The 15391-nt window shown below is 43.0% G+C and overlaps 1 protein-coding gene across 1 annotated transcript in view; it reads left to right on the forward strand.

The window, feature by feature from the left end:
• The window catches only part of RIPOR3 (RIPOR family member 3), a 53614-nt gene extending 43228 nt beyond the window's left edge, over positions 1-10386 (forward strand). The window contains exons 3-5 of the mRNA XM_044455171.1: positions 1905-2051; positions 7146-7224; positions 10354-10386. Coding sequence (XP_044311106.1) covers positions 1905-2051; positions 7146-7224; positions 10354-10386 — 259 coding nt within the window. The remainder of the gene's footprint in view (positions 1-1904; positions 2052-7145; positions 7225-10353) is intronic.
• Positions 10387-15391: the final 5005 nt, after the last annotated feature.

A 15391-nucleotide genomic window follows, 5' to 3' on the forward strand; every position in this document is an offset into this window, starting at 1 on the left:
AGCCATGGCTTGCTGCTCATGGCCAACTAGAGAAGACGGAATTTGTTCTTGGGTTGCGAAATTTTGGTTCACCATGGTTTGCTATCGCAGCTGGGTTCAGACAACATGATAACCATGGTTAAAAAAACCTCTACAGTTCATAGAATCGTAGAATAGTAGAGTTGGAAGGGCTTAGAAGGCCATCAGGTCCATTCCCCTGCTGTTGCGGGATACTAAGTTGGACCATTCCATTTAGATGAATGTCCAAATGCTTTCTGAATGTCTCCAGCAAGGGAGAGCCCACAAATTCCCCAGTCCTTCAGCAACTCTAGCTCAGCCCTTGAGAATGCATTATTGTGTTGTTCAAATTTAGTAGATATGAGGCAGCTTCATGAGTTGTTATAAACAACAAAAACCATTGCTTCTTGAATGTGCTTAACAGGAAATAAGGAACAATAAACTTGATGGGACTGGCATCCAAGTAAACATAATTAGCGTTATTCTCCATAAATGGTGTGGAATTGATTTAATTATAATGTTTCTGAAAGCAGTGAATGTGCTGTTTAAAAGCAGTCTGCAGTGGCGTATGTAGGACTGCTTGGGTAATACCACTAAATTTCATGGCCACTGTGATGTAAGTGACTTGACAATTACTGCTATATGCCCTGAGTACTGTCAATATATGCTAATCTAATGCTGCCATTTTTAGCAACTTGTTTTTAACTGTTTCATGGTGCATAGGGCCACGGATAGATCATGCAAATATAAGGAAAACAAAGCTGTTCTGGAGGAACATAACATTTTAGGGATATTTTAACCATGTTTCTGAGTATATTTACCAAGTAAATACTGTAACTCACCCAGAGAGCCCTTTTTGGCTAAGGGATGGGATATAACTCAATAATGATGATAATGTTAATATGCTTAGGATTGTGCATGTCTGAATTCAGAAGCTTTTGTTCCTCCTTACTCCCTACTAAATAATGCATAGATGGTAAACGTCCTTAAAATACCGGGAAAAACCCAGTAACATTAGCAAACCTTTTTTCAAAGTAAGAAAGCATCACTTGGTTCTTATCTACCTTTGAAACAAATGAATTCAACATTAAAGCCAATACTCTGCTTATACCTGTTGTCTTTCTCTTGTGCTCTGCTGATAATAGAAAGCTAAAGGCCTGTCTTTAGCTTTTCTGGATTTTGCACTGGTGGTCTGCTCTGAGGGCTGAAAAGGAGAGGAAAGATTATGTATGAATTGTTTAAAAATGTAGAAAGGAGCTTCTGGTCCCAAAGACTTCTGAGCCTGCAGTGTGCTACCAAACTATTGCTGGCAAGGTGAGCGGAGGGTGGAGGTGCCTTTTCTCCTCCCTGTCCTCCTTTTTATATTGTTTATATAGACGGCCTTTGAGCCTGTCTGGAGGAGTTCTGCTAGCAGGGGCTGAGCTAGGACTGAAATGGTTATAGGATTTTTCATATCCAGGCTTCCCCTCCCCCCCAAGCCTGCATATGCAACCAGCCCATGGGGTTCTTTCCACAACAGCTGCAAGGAGATGTGAAAGGGGGATAGGATCTCAGCATCCCACTCAAAAGATCATAGCAGCATCTGTGGCCTTGACAGGGTCTTTCCAAACAATCCTATGATCCCTGCACCCTCTTCCAGGGACTTGGCTTGCTGTCTCCCTGCTTTATGTTACATATCATACCTAGTATTGCCTGGAGACCAATTTGCCTTGCTTTATTAGGGCTATGGCTATGGCTCAGAAAAGAGCCCAGCCCAGGTTCAGTCCTTGGCATCTCCAGGTGGGGTCTGGAAAAGATGCCTTCTCTTAAACCTTAAAGAGTGACTGTCAGTCTGTGCTGACGGTACTGAGTCAAAAGGACAAATGGTTTGATTTGGTATAAGGTAGCTGTCTTTCTCTCTTTTACAGAAAGTCCCTCGGCAAAGGTTCCACAAGATCCAAAATGTCAGTGAAATCTGCCAAGATGTATTCCACTCTCCAGAAAGGGGCTGTCATCTGGGATCCCAAGCCGCAACAAGTGACAAAAGTTTTTGAAGCTTTGAAGAAGGGACTTAAGTAAGAATCCCACCTCCCCTGGCACACAACAGATTAATAAGCTGGACATCATACTGTATCTTATGGCTTACTATTTATTTAGCTCCATCAGCATGTTAAGTATTGTTGAGAAGAAGCGCAGATCCTTTCAGCCTGAAGGCCAAATTCCATTTTCGAGCTGCTTTTGAGTGCTGCATTTCAGGGGTGGGAAAGCCAAAGGGGTGGGGGCCAAACTTGTCCCTAATACCAACATGTTTCAGTTTAAAGACTGTAGTAAGTGAAATTTAGGGGAGGCATTTCAACATTTTAGAATGGGGGGAAACTCCACAAAAGCTCGGAAACCACCGAAGAAGATCGTCTCCAGAGTGGTCCCAGGTATGGAAGGAGAGATCTGATGTGACCCACCTGGCACCAACATTATTATATTTTAATAAGCTCCAGGTTTAGACCTTCTTCTTCCTCATCTCTGAGTCATTTGGCAGTGTTATGATGAGGTTCATTGGCATCCTGATTCTTCCTGTTGTTTGTTGAACATTGATTTAACTATCTCTCTGTGTGTTTTCCATTTGTACATATGTATTTATGAGATTTTTATAGAGCTTCAAATCTTGGGTGGTATCAGTGGTGGGCACAGGGAAAGGAGCATGACCAACTTCAGACCTCCAAAGGGCCAGTTTGGTCTCTAGGCCTGTGTTTCTGCATCCCAAGTTATGGAGGAGGAAGAAACTATTCCCCCCATGTTCAAAAGATCTCTGTGGATTGTTATGATTAGGTTATGATCAGATATGTCCTTAGGATAGGGATCTTGGGGTTAAGGTGGACAGCAGCACAGCTTCTGTGAAAAAGGCAAGTTGGGGATCATTGGGAAAGAAATCAAAAATAGAACTGCCAGTATCAGAAGGCTTTTATACAAACCTTGTTTGTGACTATGCTTGGAATGCCTTGTACAGTTCCAGGCACTGCACCTGAAAAGGGATATTGTAGAGCTGGAGAAAGACTAGAACTGGGCAGCCAAAATTATGCAAGGCTTGGAACAATTCTCCTTTGGGGAAGAGGCAAGACAGGAGGAGGAGGAAGATGGCAGTGGTGCCTAAGATTGTGCATGGTATACGAGAGAAGGCTAGGGAGAAGGTTCTGCAGTCGTCCCTCTAGTCTCAGTGGAGAAGAGGAAGCGATTCTTTACGCAGCACATTTGCAGTTTGCTGCCACAATGTGTAGTGATGCCTGGCAGCTTGCTTTAAAAGCACGGATGAAACAAATCCATGGAGCGTGCAGCTTTCAATGGGTGCTAGTCACAAAGCCCATATACTTTCTCCAGCATTGGAGGGTTTCTCTATGTCACCAGTTGCCACAGAAATGGTGACATCATGCCCTGCTTGTGGCTTCCTAAAGACATGCTGGGAACAGTATGCTGGTCCAGAAGGGCTTTAGTGGTTGCCTGTTCTTATGAACATCCAGTAAGGGAGGTGAGCTTTTCTCCACATCCTTTTTTAGGTAGTTGTTCAAGATATTTTCTTCAACTGCCTTGGTGGCTGATAGGTGCTTGCTTAAAGAGGCATTGATGACTGGTGTGTACAAGCTGTTGATTGCATTTTACACAGGGCCTGGGGAGGAACCCTTTGTGATTAAGATCTTCAGTGGAGACAAAGGGTAGAGTTTTGGTATTGGCTGAAAATCAAGTGCCTTGAGAAGTTTTGTGCACCTGAAAAACTTGCTTATTCAGCCATATAAAATTAATCCAGCAGCTAGTACCCTTGTCCACTAATGCCTGCTTAAACAAGAAACTCCCAAAGAAGTGTTGAAATAACAGTTGAAGAAGCTCCTTCAGTTTTAATCAAGTTAATGGCCCTGATCCAGAGGTCCCCATGTCATCTTCCCTTGAAAAATCCCCTCAAATATATGCCAAGTTCTCTTGCAATTGGTTGAATCATGTGTAGTTTTTGTTTTTTCAAAAAATCTCTTGACCTAATACATTATCTTGACGAAGGTAGCTACTTGTTCTGAGTTATATTTATTTGTGAATTTATAGCAATAAGACCATGCAATACTTTTAGTTCAGTAAGTTTTCAGGCAGCTGCATTTTAAAGGTTTGGGTGCAGAAGTATTTAAACTAACCTCAGAGGCTCTTGCCTGCCTTGCTGGCAAGTAATCAAATAGTTGAATTTTGGAGGAACAGTATGTCTCAGAAGGCTGGGTGGGACAATAGTTAGGGAAACCCCCACCCCCCAAGTAAGTTGGGAAAGGCTGCTTAAAATAAACACATTGACCTGTTTAGGTTCTGCATCTTGTAAAGCAGCACTAGCTGTACCCTTTTTAAATATAAGAGGAGAAAACTGAGTTATTCATGATGTCTGGTCTGAATTAACTCACAAACTTAGAGGAATGTGAGCTGAAGAGGTTTGCCCTCTGGGAACTAACATGAAGTTTCAATCTGCAGCTGCTATTCTCTCTTTTTGGGGCTCCCACTGGACCCAGTAGGTGCAAAGGGGCAGAACCTTAGGGCTCCATTGCAAAGTTTGGAGGAAGAATAGTTCTCTTTGCTTCCCCCCTCCCCCACTCCAAGTCTTCCTTGTCAGAATTCAACTTTCTTCTCTTCTCCATTTTGCTTAGTGGAAACTTTGCTAGGGTGATTATTGTCTCTCTGCCCTCCAAAAATGCAAAGGAAAATGTGAAAAAGGAATTTGCATGTTATTCATCTTAGCTGCCCCACTGGAGTGGTGTGGGAAAAGTTGGGAGTAGGAAAAGCTGGATGTAGGATGGGTGTAGGAAAAGTTCCACTTGCAGGCCCATGCCTCTTGTTAGATGCAAGTATCACCAGTCAATCTCTCTTTCCTTCTTGCTCGTTGTTCTGCAGTGCTGATTCCCCACAACCCACCGTTGGCAGTACGGCCAAGAACAGCAGTGTGCATGGCAACATGATTGTCTGGCTTTAGGTTCTGTTAAGCCAACAGGACATGCATGTGAGGACGGAGGTAGCCAGCTGGGACTGATTCCCAAAACTGAATTAATACCAACGCTTCCGTAGGGCTGAGAGAATAAGAAGGCCTAGGGGTCTAAATGAAGTTTCCATTGGCTGGAGCTTAACAAAGCCTGGATCAAGTTTCCCAAGATTTTTGAAGACACTGTGTGTAAACGCCCCCTCCCCAAAAAAAGAACAACATGACATAGTAATAACCAGATGTGACTTGTGTGGTGGTGGGTGTTAGAACATTAGAACAGCACATGTTAAAGCATTATTCTTTGAGTGTTTGGATTATTTTTCAAGCATGGATCTGAGAGCAGCTGCTCCAGTTCAGGAGTGTTTCAGTTCAGAGCCCTCCAGACTTCACAGACTTAGAACCAGCCTATGCAATTTGCAGGATGAGATATGAGTTATTTTTGCAGTTGGACCACCAAAGGTTTTCCACTCGGTTCTGTGGATGAACTGCAGTGGCCCTTAATGTCAGGATGGGTATTTCCAGCCCCATCATTGACACTGGAGTCAATCCCATGAAAGTGTGAGAATGGGTGGGGCGGGGTCTGTCCCGGGGTGATTTGCAGAGGAAATCCACATTGGGGGCTGTGTGTGGGGCAGGGCCAACCTGGGATGCATAATACTGTGATTGTCAAATCCCAAGTGAGAGAGCAGAAGGTTGCAGAGAGTACCTTGACTGCTGTTGTTCTAACAAGGAATCGCTTGCTGTGTGTAAGCAAAAGTGCAGTTTGTGTATGCCTTCCTTGCCTCGGCACACCTAGAGCAGCTCTCTGCCTTCACCTTGGTTTCCTTTGCTGAATCAGAAGTTGCTGCTTTCTTCAAGGAAACTACTGGAGACTGAAAGGGGGAAATGCATTTGGGGTTTTGCATGAGAAAGAGCACATATGTATATGTGTGGGAGGGAAACCGTACACGCGGGTAGTGAGCAGGGCAGCTGATCTGTTAGGGCTTGCTGCTGTCCAAAGGATGGCCTGGGGAAAATGTCTGTGGTGCATGGAAGCTCAGCTTTGCCAAGCACTATTCTGACCTGAGGTGGAATTGGCTTATGATATTGATGATGCTGGTGAGAAAAAGAGGAGGAGTATGAAAGAAGAGGCTTCAGTGACCTCTGCCCACCTGCTGCCAGTTCTGGTATGAGAATGTCAAATGTAATGTGAGGACTTTGTGACTTTGCAATAAGGAGTCCAAACAGAAGATCTGGCAACCCCGCGCTCTGCAAAGTACAACTTTTCCATCTCCAAGGATAGAGAGCAATAAATGGAAACATTGCAATCTTGCCTCACCTAGCCACTCGTCAGGCCTTGCTTTTATATAGTGTTCAAAAAGCTTATTCTCTAAGGCCGTGTTACAAGGCAAGTGATCTTTGTCTTGAAATATGACTGTGGGACACCTTGCAGACAGAAGGGCACCAACCCTTTCCCCACCCACTGAATTTTCCTGCAACTGCCTGCTCCAAGGCAGTTTGTAGCTCTCTCCACCCTGCTCCCCAGCAAGGTGAAAGTAGTCTGGTAGTTACCCTAAGCTGAGGCTGGATCTCACCATATATATTAGCACCAGACTGAACAGATGGAATGAACTGGAGCAACTGGGAAGATACCATTTCTGAAAAATGAAAATAGAAAATAAGCCTAAGGAGAAAGATTCTAAACCAGCAGCTGGTTTGTAGTGCTAGTTTTGCAGGGAGGTTTTAATGGATGAAACAGCCCGCTACCTGCACCCCATTCTGCTGTATAGCCCTCTGGGAAGGAGAGAATTGAAGATGGGAAGGGTTAAGACTGCCCACATTAGCATTATCTTTACCCTCATGGGTTTAAAAACATGTATTTTCATTAAATCAAAGGAATGTCATGTGTACCTCCACAACCTTCCAACCTTACTTATGCCAAAATTGCTCACTCTTTCATCACAAATAGACATACCTGGAAAGTAAGTTTCATGTCAATGTGGTTGGTGCTATTATCTAATTTCCTTGCCTTCTGTAATTCATAAACTGTTAGGTTTGTCTTGTTTAACCGAAGTGCACTTCCTTGTGCAAGTCCTATTTAAAGTTACTGAGCTCTTGTTCTGTGTAAACATACGAGCTAGAAATTTGTTCTGTGATACTGCCTAATCCTTCTGTCAAATTCATTTCTTCCCTTTAGTGAATATCTAGAAATGCATCAGGCAGAGCTGGTTTATCTGTCCGAGTGCCACAAAGATACAAGAAGGATTTCCCGGCTGGTAAGAAGGTTTTAGTTTCTCTAAGCAGTGCTAATGGATAGCTGGAAATTGCCAAGGACCAAGGGCATAATGCAAAGTTAAGCCTATTTAAAATTCCACTGACTTCACTGCAGACTCTTCATGTGAGGAAATTAATTCAATGTTGTATTTCGACTAAAGCCACTTGATTCTGGATTGGCTCCTAACATCTCAAAATTCTGCTGTTACTCATGTATAGGAAGACTTCAGGCTTGCTGGATCTATTTTGGCTTTTGCTATAATCTCCAAGCCTAGCATGGAGTCTGACACAAAAGACATGTATTATACATAAAGAATTCGGAGCCCAGAAATATTTTATGAGTGTTAGAATTGAATGAAGCTTTCAGTCCTTCCACACTAAAATCCATTCCTTCTTACCTCTTTGTTGTAGACAATATAAGCCAACAATGTGATGCAGCTGCAAAAAGGGCAAATACTATTTTGGGCTGCATTAACAAAAGCATCACTTTCAAAACACATGAAGTACTAGTTCCACTATACTCAGCACTAGTCAGACCTCATCGGGAGTACTGTGTCTAGTTCTGGGCACCCGAGTTTTAAAATGATGCAGAAAAATCTAGAAAGCATATGGGACTGGAGGCAAAGCCCTTTGAGGAAAGATTGAACAAACTCGCCATGTTCAAGCTCAAGAAGAGAAGACTGGGGTGGTGGTGGGTGATATGATAGCACTCTACAAGTCCCTGAAAGGCTGTCACAAAGAGGAAGGACAGGATCTCTTCTCCTTCATTCCAGAGTGCAGGACATGGAATGATGGACTTGGTTAAAAGAAACCAGATTTAGACTAGACACCACTGTCCAAGCAATACAACAATGGAATCTATTACCTGGGGAGGTTGTGGGCCCTCCCTTGCTGGAGACATTCAAAAGGAGTTTGGACAGTCATCTAAATGGGATTGTGTAACTTGGTATCCTGCAACAGCAGGGGGTTGGGCCCAATGGCCTTCTGGCCCTTACAACTCTACTTTTCTATGATTGTACCCCCAAACTTCCCTCATTCCAACAGGAGTCATAGAGTTGGAAGGGCTCAGTAAGGCCACTGGGCCCAACCCCCTGCAGGAGTAATTCTCCTCCCCCCTGTCATTGCGCAATTAGGAGTCAGCGTTCTTGTCTAGTCCAACTCATCCAGAGATCGCCCAATGTATCCAGCTCTAACTTTTGTCTATCCCTACCGCACTTACCACTTCCATAGTAAATTGAGGTCGTGCTTAACTGAGTACCTTTTTAGCAGGTTTGACAAACCAGTTTCAGAAGAGCCACCGTTAGCTTCAGCACAGCCTCAGAGACTCCGTGGGTGCTAGTGATGCACAATCTGATCCTTTGGGTCGAACAAGATGCGACAGTGCCAGACCTGTTTTGCTTGTGGCAGTGGGAGCGCCAGGCTTCCCAGGCTTCCATGCACCATGTGCTCCAGAACAGAACCCCCACATGCCGCTCTATGGGGCATTTTCTGTACTCTTGGGGTAGGCAGACCTAGATTAAACAAAACGAGACTGTTGTTGTCCTGTCTAGGTTAGCCCTTAATCATAGGGCAAAATGTATTTCTGCAGAGCCCAGGCACTGTTCTTCAATGGTTAGCAAAATCAGCCTCTTGTGTTAAAGTTAAGGTTTAAATTCTATTTTTTACTTCTTGCTGTATTTAACCCCAGTTCATGTATAATCATGCATTCTAAAAACTGAACAGCTCCATGGACATTTTGATACACAACTGCTTTCCTGTGTTCCCTAAAAAGGAATCTGTGAGTCCAAGCAAGCTGCAAAGGCACACAGAACATCTGAGAACATCCTTCAGGCTTCAGGGGCGAGCCCAGTGGGTTGGGTGTTGTGTAGATCCAGAGTTTTCCATAGGTGTGGTGACAAAGTTGTCATTCAGACCAACCGTATAATTGCCTATAAAAGCGCAGGTGCTGAGAACTTGAATACAAAGATCCATGAGACACACATACCTGGATTTTCTGCATCCTTTATATTTTATTATATTTATATGTATTCTTTTTCCTTGCAAGGAACCCAAGGCAGCTTACACGTTCCTCTTCCCTTCAGTGTTATGCTAACAACCACCCTGTGAGTAGGTTAGGTGGAGAGGCAGTGACTGGCCCAAAGTCACCCAATGAGCTCCTTGGCATTGAAGTGGGATTGAATCTGGATCATCTGTGCTCTATTCCCATGCTGGCTGTAGTGCATAAGAGCGTCCCCTGGAAAACCCCCTCTCTTCCCCATCTCTGCCTGTTGGAAATGGGAAGGGTGGTTGTTCTTGGTGCTCCTTCCAAGGTCAGGCAGATTTGGACTTGTCAGATGAGGAGCAGGAGAGGCCCTGGGAGCAGGTGGCCCCAGACCTTGAAATGGTGAGAACAGAAGTGCTGCCCAAGGCTGCCCGTCTCCAGGTGTTCAGATGGACTCTGAGAATAGCCAGGATGCACAACTGATGGGATAGGATGTGGGACAGGTGGGGCAGGAGCCAGCTGAGCTTGATGCAAGTCCTGATTCCATGATGTGGAGCAAGGAGAGGAGGAGCAGCAAACTAGAGGGGAGATGTACAGAAAAGAGGGTTGCCCATCTCCAAAAGGGCCCTCCCAGAGGTAAGGGACCCCAGGAGGACTCAGAAGGAGGATTTTTGGAAGTAGCTGCTAGATTGGGTTCAATAAATTGTTCTGTGCATGCCTAGAGACTCATTCTGGGGTGATGGTGCTTACTGGATATACTTTGAAGAATAAAAAGTGCTCTCTCTCTCACACACGGGGAGTTAGCACTTCATAAAGGAAAACTGGAAATGCTAGTTTCCAAGTCAGGGGAGCTTCCGTCTGCAGGCTCTACTAACCTGCCTTGTTCTGGAAACAAGCATTTCCACCAGTGTCCAGGGTTCCTTTGTGAAGCAAAGTGTAATAACTGTTGCTGTGAACTGCCCAGAGAGCTCCAGCTATTGGGAAGTATAGAAATTAATCAATCAAGTGCTAACTTGCCATTGCAGTGTTTGATATGTCCCCATACATTGAAAGAATATAGTTCTCTTTCATAATACTGTCCTTGAACTGTTGGTAATAATAGATCATATGCATTTGATGGGTGAACTAATTTAGCACACTTCTATTTCAGGCCTTCTACTANCCCCCCCCCCCCCACTTTTAGGGGGAAAAGCACTTTGAATTTCCTTTCCCAGAATTCAGAAACATAAAATTCATTAAAACTCACTTAAAATCCAGAAAACACAAGCAGTACTTTTGTAACTGGGCAGTCCATCATGTGAGGAAACATTATTTAAAATTAGAATTCCCTTTTCAAAACAATGCAGTCAGAAGTACAAATATTAAAAGAGAGTTTAGTGGGGAAGTGGAGGAACCAAGGAAGGAAACAATCACACATGCACAATTCTACATAAAACCAAAGAGTGCATCCAATTTAGCTAGTTACAGCTCACCTAAATGAGCTGAGTCTTGGATTCCCGAGCTTATGCAGAGTTCATTGCTGAGCGGATGCTCGGAATAAGAGCACCTCTAGTTAGATAGTGCACTGAAAGCTTTCAAGATCTTACTTTTATTATCTGAGCCCAGTAAAGGCCAGTCCCTTAACAGAGACAGATTTTTGTTTTGTCCAATAACGTGGCAGCAAGTGGTTCAGCCAGCAAATCAGAACATTTGTTAGTGGTTAGACCCAGCCAAATAATGGCCAGAAACTTCGAAACTCTCAAAGGGATCAGCCATTTTGTCCCAGCTGAAGTGCTATTTTACATATATTTGCTAGCAAGAATGTGAGGTGAGCCTATTCAGGCTTCACCAGGCACTCCAGAGGACGCTGTTGAAGAATATCCAAATAAAGTGGTTTGTGGCCCTCTCTCCCTGCAGCAACGGAGACATTAAGACATTAGTGGGCAACCTGCGCTCAGCAGGTTCAGGCCACTTGGTGAGCTGATCTGCCCTTTCAGAGGAATCCATTGCCTGGAGAAGGAAATAGAGAAAGGATTGTCAAGAAGAAAGAAAGACCATGAGAGACAGAGAGAAAAGGCGGGTAGCAGAAAGAAAGAGAAAAGGGGAAGCCACACCCATGTTTGGCTTTGATCCTGTCCAGCATTATCTTTGGCCCACTCACCATCATTATGTGGTTCCTGACAGATTATTCTCAAGGGAATGTAGCCTTCAACACTGTGTGCCAAGTTGCCCTCCTCTGATATGAAGTGTTACTGTTCTGGGCAAGATTTAGCCTGAGCAAACATTCTGGGCAAACTTTCCAGGCTCTTGGTTTGTTCTTACTCCTGGCTCTAGATCCTGACTCTGTATGGCTAATGGATCTAAGCAGTGAATGCTGAATTTTAGTTCCCCAAAATGTTTCAGAAGGGATTTCTGGCCCCTGCAACCTCTGATACCAAATATCAGTCTGGACCAGCAATATTCTTTGCTCCTGTGAACTCCTTGGGGAATGGTAGTTCCTGAGTAATATCTACTCATCTACTCGATTTCAAAGCAGGAGGCCAAGCCGGATGCAGGAGTAGGCAATCCAGTTGCCTCTGGATGTTTTGTATTACAACACCTACAACTCTTAGACATGGATCATATTGGTTCAGGGTACCAGCCAGTATGGCCCATGTTCACAGATTTTGGGAGATCAAATGTTAGGACTAATGACAACTGTTGTCCAAATCATAGCAGGCCATGCAAAAGCCAGTCAGGTGGGCTTGGAACCTGACAAAGTATGGTAGAAAGCTGAAAGTTCATTTTTAATATGATATTTAGATTTGGAAATGTGTGCATACTTTGGGCTTTTGGAATATGTGTTTGTCTGCATGCATCTACAACACACTTTTTGCATTAGCCAAAGGACTTAAGACTTTACAAGCAGGAATAACACAAAATTCAGCTCCAGTTCTTTCAGCTCCAAGTGTGAAGGTAGCAACCTTTAATGGAATTTTTACACCCTTCTCTTCAAGCATAAAACATTTCTATAAAAGAGTTAAACCCCAAATGCTATCTTATCATTCTTCTAGAAGGCAATGAAGCAGCTTGGGCAATAAATCTTTTACTACATCAGAACACCATACCTAGTTCCATAATTCATAACTGCTTTTTGCAAAACTCTCACATAGCCCATTACCTGACATTAACCAAGTTCTCAGTAACAAACATTTTCCTCAGCTGGAAATATTCAGGATAGTTTTATAGGACTGAGTAATTGCTGTTTCCTTTGTTTTTGTTTTTAAAGTTAATCATGAAAGAATCTAATGGTGTCAATCTTGCTAGATTGTTGTATTTTGATTTGTTTTCCCCTTGTAATTATTGACTTGGCTCTGTTTGAAGCCGCCAGTGCCAAGTCTCTGCAGGCCCCACTGCAAGTTGCAAGAAACCTGAAGTTAAAAGATCCCTTTATATCTGACCCAGCTCCTGTCGAGGTTGGCAGAGGCAGCAACAGGCCAGTGCTGCCTCTCATAGAAAGCGGCTGAGTCTCTTTGATGCTCTAGGCTCATGACTACACCGGGATCAAGAAGCTTGTATGGAAAGCAAGCCGTGCCATGTGTGCATGCAAGTTGTTTCCGGGGCAGTCTTCGACCTTTGAAGTAGCATTGAGGAACGCCTGGCTGTATGTCACATTTGGCTTCCCTGGCTGGTCCACCCAACCTGTGGGGTGTAAAGCACGCCCTGCCTCTTCCCTGAAGCCCTGAACCTTGTTGGCTTTCCTATATACAGAACGTGAAGTAGGAACAAAGTCCCTTGATGGGCTTCACTTCATGCAAGCTTTCTCTGGCTGGGAAAAACCCACTTAGAGGGAAGCAGACCCCCAGATCAAGGCAGCAGCTGGATTTGTGCCTTCCCCTCACACCAACCAAGCTGCAGGTGGTGCTGAGGGAGTATTTCATGCCCCAAAAGTATATGCAAACCTGCCTTAAATCCCTACACAGTTTATGGCCTGCCTAACTAATGGAATGCCTGTCGCAATCTGTTCAAGAGCTACTGAAGGGTCCCTTCTGAGGATGCCACCATTGCAGAGATCGAGTTTTAGAAAAGCTCATCTGTCAGACACTTTTTAAAAAGTTGGCCTTTTATTTTTAGTAGCATTATGAGTTTTTTTATGATGGTTGTAATGTTTTTACGGTGTTTTGCTTTTATTGGTTTTGAACTGTTGGTTACTGCCTAGGTGTTTTGCTTTGTCTTTTTTTAACAGAAAGATGGCATGGAAATACTCAAAAGAAATTAAACATGAAATGCTTTGGTTTGTTGCTGTTAAGAGACTTCCTTGCTGGCCTTTGCTTCCTCCCTCAGCTACAGCCTGGTGGTGGCAGACATTGCCAGGCTCAAATCCATCAGCTTCCTGCTGCAGGCTTCTGCCCAAGTATGTGTCCTTCAGTTTTTCTGCTCTTGTTTGGGCAAGCCTATGGTAACCTCCCCAGTTGTATTTCCAGGATTTTAAGCCAATGATTAACAACACTCACCTGGGATGTATTCTGGGTCGCACAGTTCAGATTCTGTTTTCAGGAATGCATCCCTTTTGTGTATAACAGAGGCAGGGTCAGGGAAATGAGAAACTGTGCAACTGTAGCTATTCAAATGTTGGATGACATTGATCTAAGCTACAAAATGTTTTAATATATAAGATTTTCATGGCCAAGTAATATAGGACCTTCTCCTTAGCTCATGTTCTATTTGTCAGTTCGTAATGTAATAACTCCACTGCATATTTAGATATCAGAATGAAATTTGATATGCATACTCATGAGGCAATTTTATATTTTGTGTTTATGGAATATCAGCTTCATCTTCATATCTGTTTTCAAAGTGGGGAGGAAAAATGCAACCACAAAAATATAAAATGCCATATAATCTCTCCCATGGCAATTGAGATACCACAAAATTGCTGCGTGTGCATGTGAACAAGGGAGATATTGCATTTTGTCGTTGAAGACTAAGATTTTAGAATGAACGTATATGTGTTCCATGCACAATTCTGTATTTCAGGCCCCAGCCCAGCATCTGTGCTATTTTCAAGTGGGCTACAAATGGGAAAAATACACTGTAGTACAATGCCTGCCTTGAACCCTGAGGTATCAGATGAAATGTGTTATGTATATTAACATAATTCTCAGTTTGACCTTTAAATATGGCTCATATTCTGCCTCAGTTTTCCAGGTACTGAGAAATAAGTCAGAACAGATTGGGATATGCTAATAACCAGAACAAGGTTTTGCAGAACATGCTTTTAATATTTTTATTTATAAAAGTTTATACCAAACTACTTTTGAGCTCCATATAACAAACATGGTATGAGTGCAGACAAGGATCGAAACTCAAGACTAAGATACCCAATGTAATAAAAGCCCCTATAATTGATGTCACTCAACAGTGTTCCCTTGAGCATCTGGTAAGTTAGGGCAATGCTGAGATACCTGAATAGGTTGATCTCATCTCTTGCTTCCCCAACAGGCATCGTAGGCTTTTTCCAGCAGGCTGCAGCAGAGGGAGAGATGAGAAATAAGGAGATTATCAGATTAGCTGAGAAACCAACCATTTTTGGCTCCTCCTATTTGTTTCTGTTTGTTTGGAATTTAGAATGAATTAATTAATTTAGAATTAATAGAATTTGTTTCTAATGCAGCTGGTTGTGATAAGACCATCAATAATTTCTGGCTGCATTTTATATACATTATATTCATTGCATAACTATTACATAAGAACTATATAATAATAAGATTTGATCCCTCACTTTGTTTTACTTTCCCCTGCCCATTCCCTTTTCTTTTATAGGCTATCTTATTTCTTGCACTTGAAAGTAGGGGCTGTCTTGGCTTACAGATCAATAAAAACATGTTCTGGGACTCTTCCTGGCAGAAAAACAGGACCTACATGCTTTCATTAATTAAACAAATACCATTAAAGCCCCATTACTGTTACAACCCACCATGTCTTCCCAAATCCTCCTACCCTTAATCTCTCATGCTTTGATCAAAACAGAAAAGAAAAAGAAAAGGCAATCTAAAAGGAATATAAATATTACAGTTTCTTTTCTGTGAAGCACAGAGCCCAGGAACATAAGAAGAAATCATTATATACATCAAAACATTTTGTATTTGTTTTGTAGGTTTAAATGTTAGGGTCATGCCTCTGCTAGATATGCCCATTTTTCCTGGTAAGCATATCTAACTGTTCAATTT

The sequence above is a fragment of the Varanus komodoensis genome, unplaced genomic scaffold (assembly GCF_004798865.1).
Source record: "Varanus komodoensis strain SLA01 unplaced genomic scaffold, ASM479886v1 scaffold8, whole genome shotgun sequence".
In the NCBI taxonomy this organism is placed as follows: domain Eukaryota; kingdom Metazoa; phylum Chordata; class Lepidosauria; order Squamata; family Varanidae; genus Varanus; species Varanus komodoensis.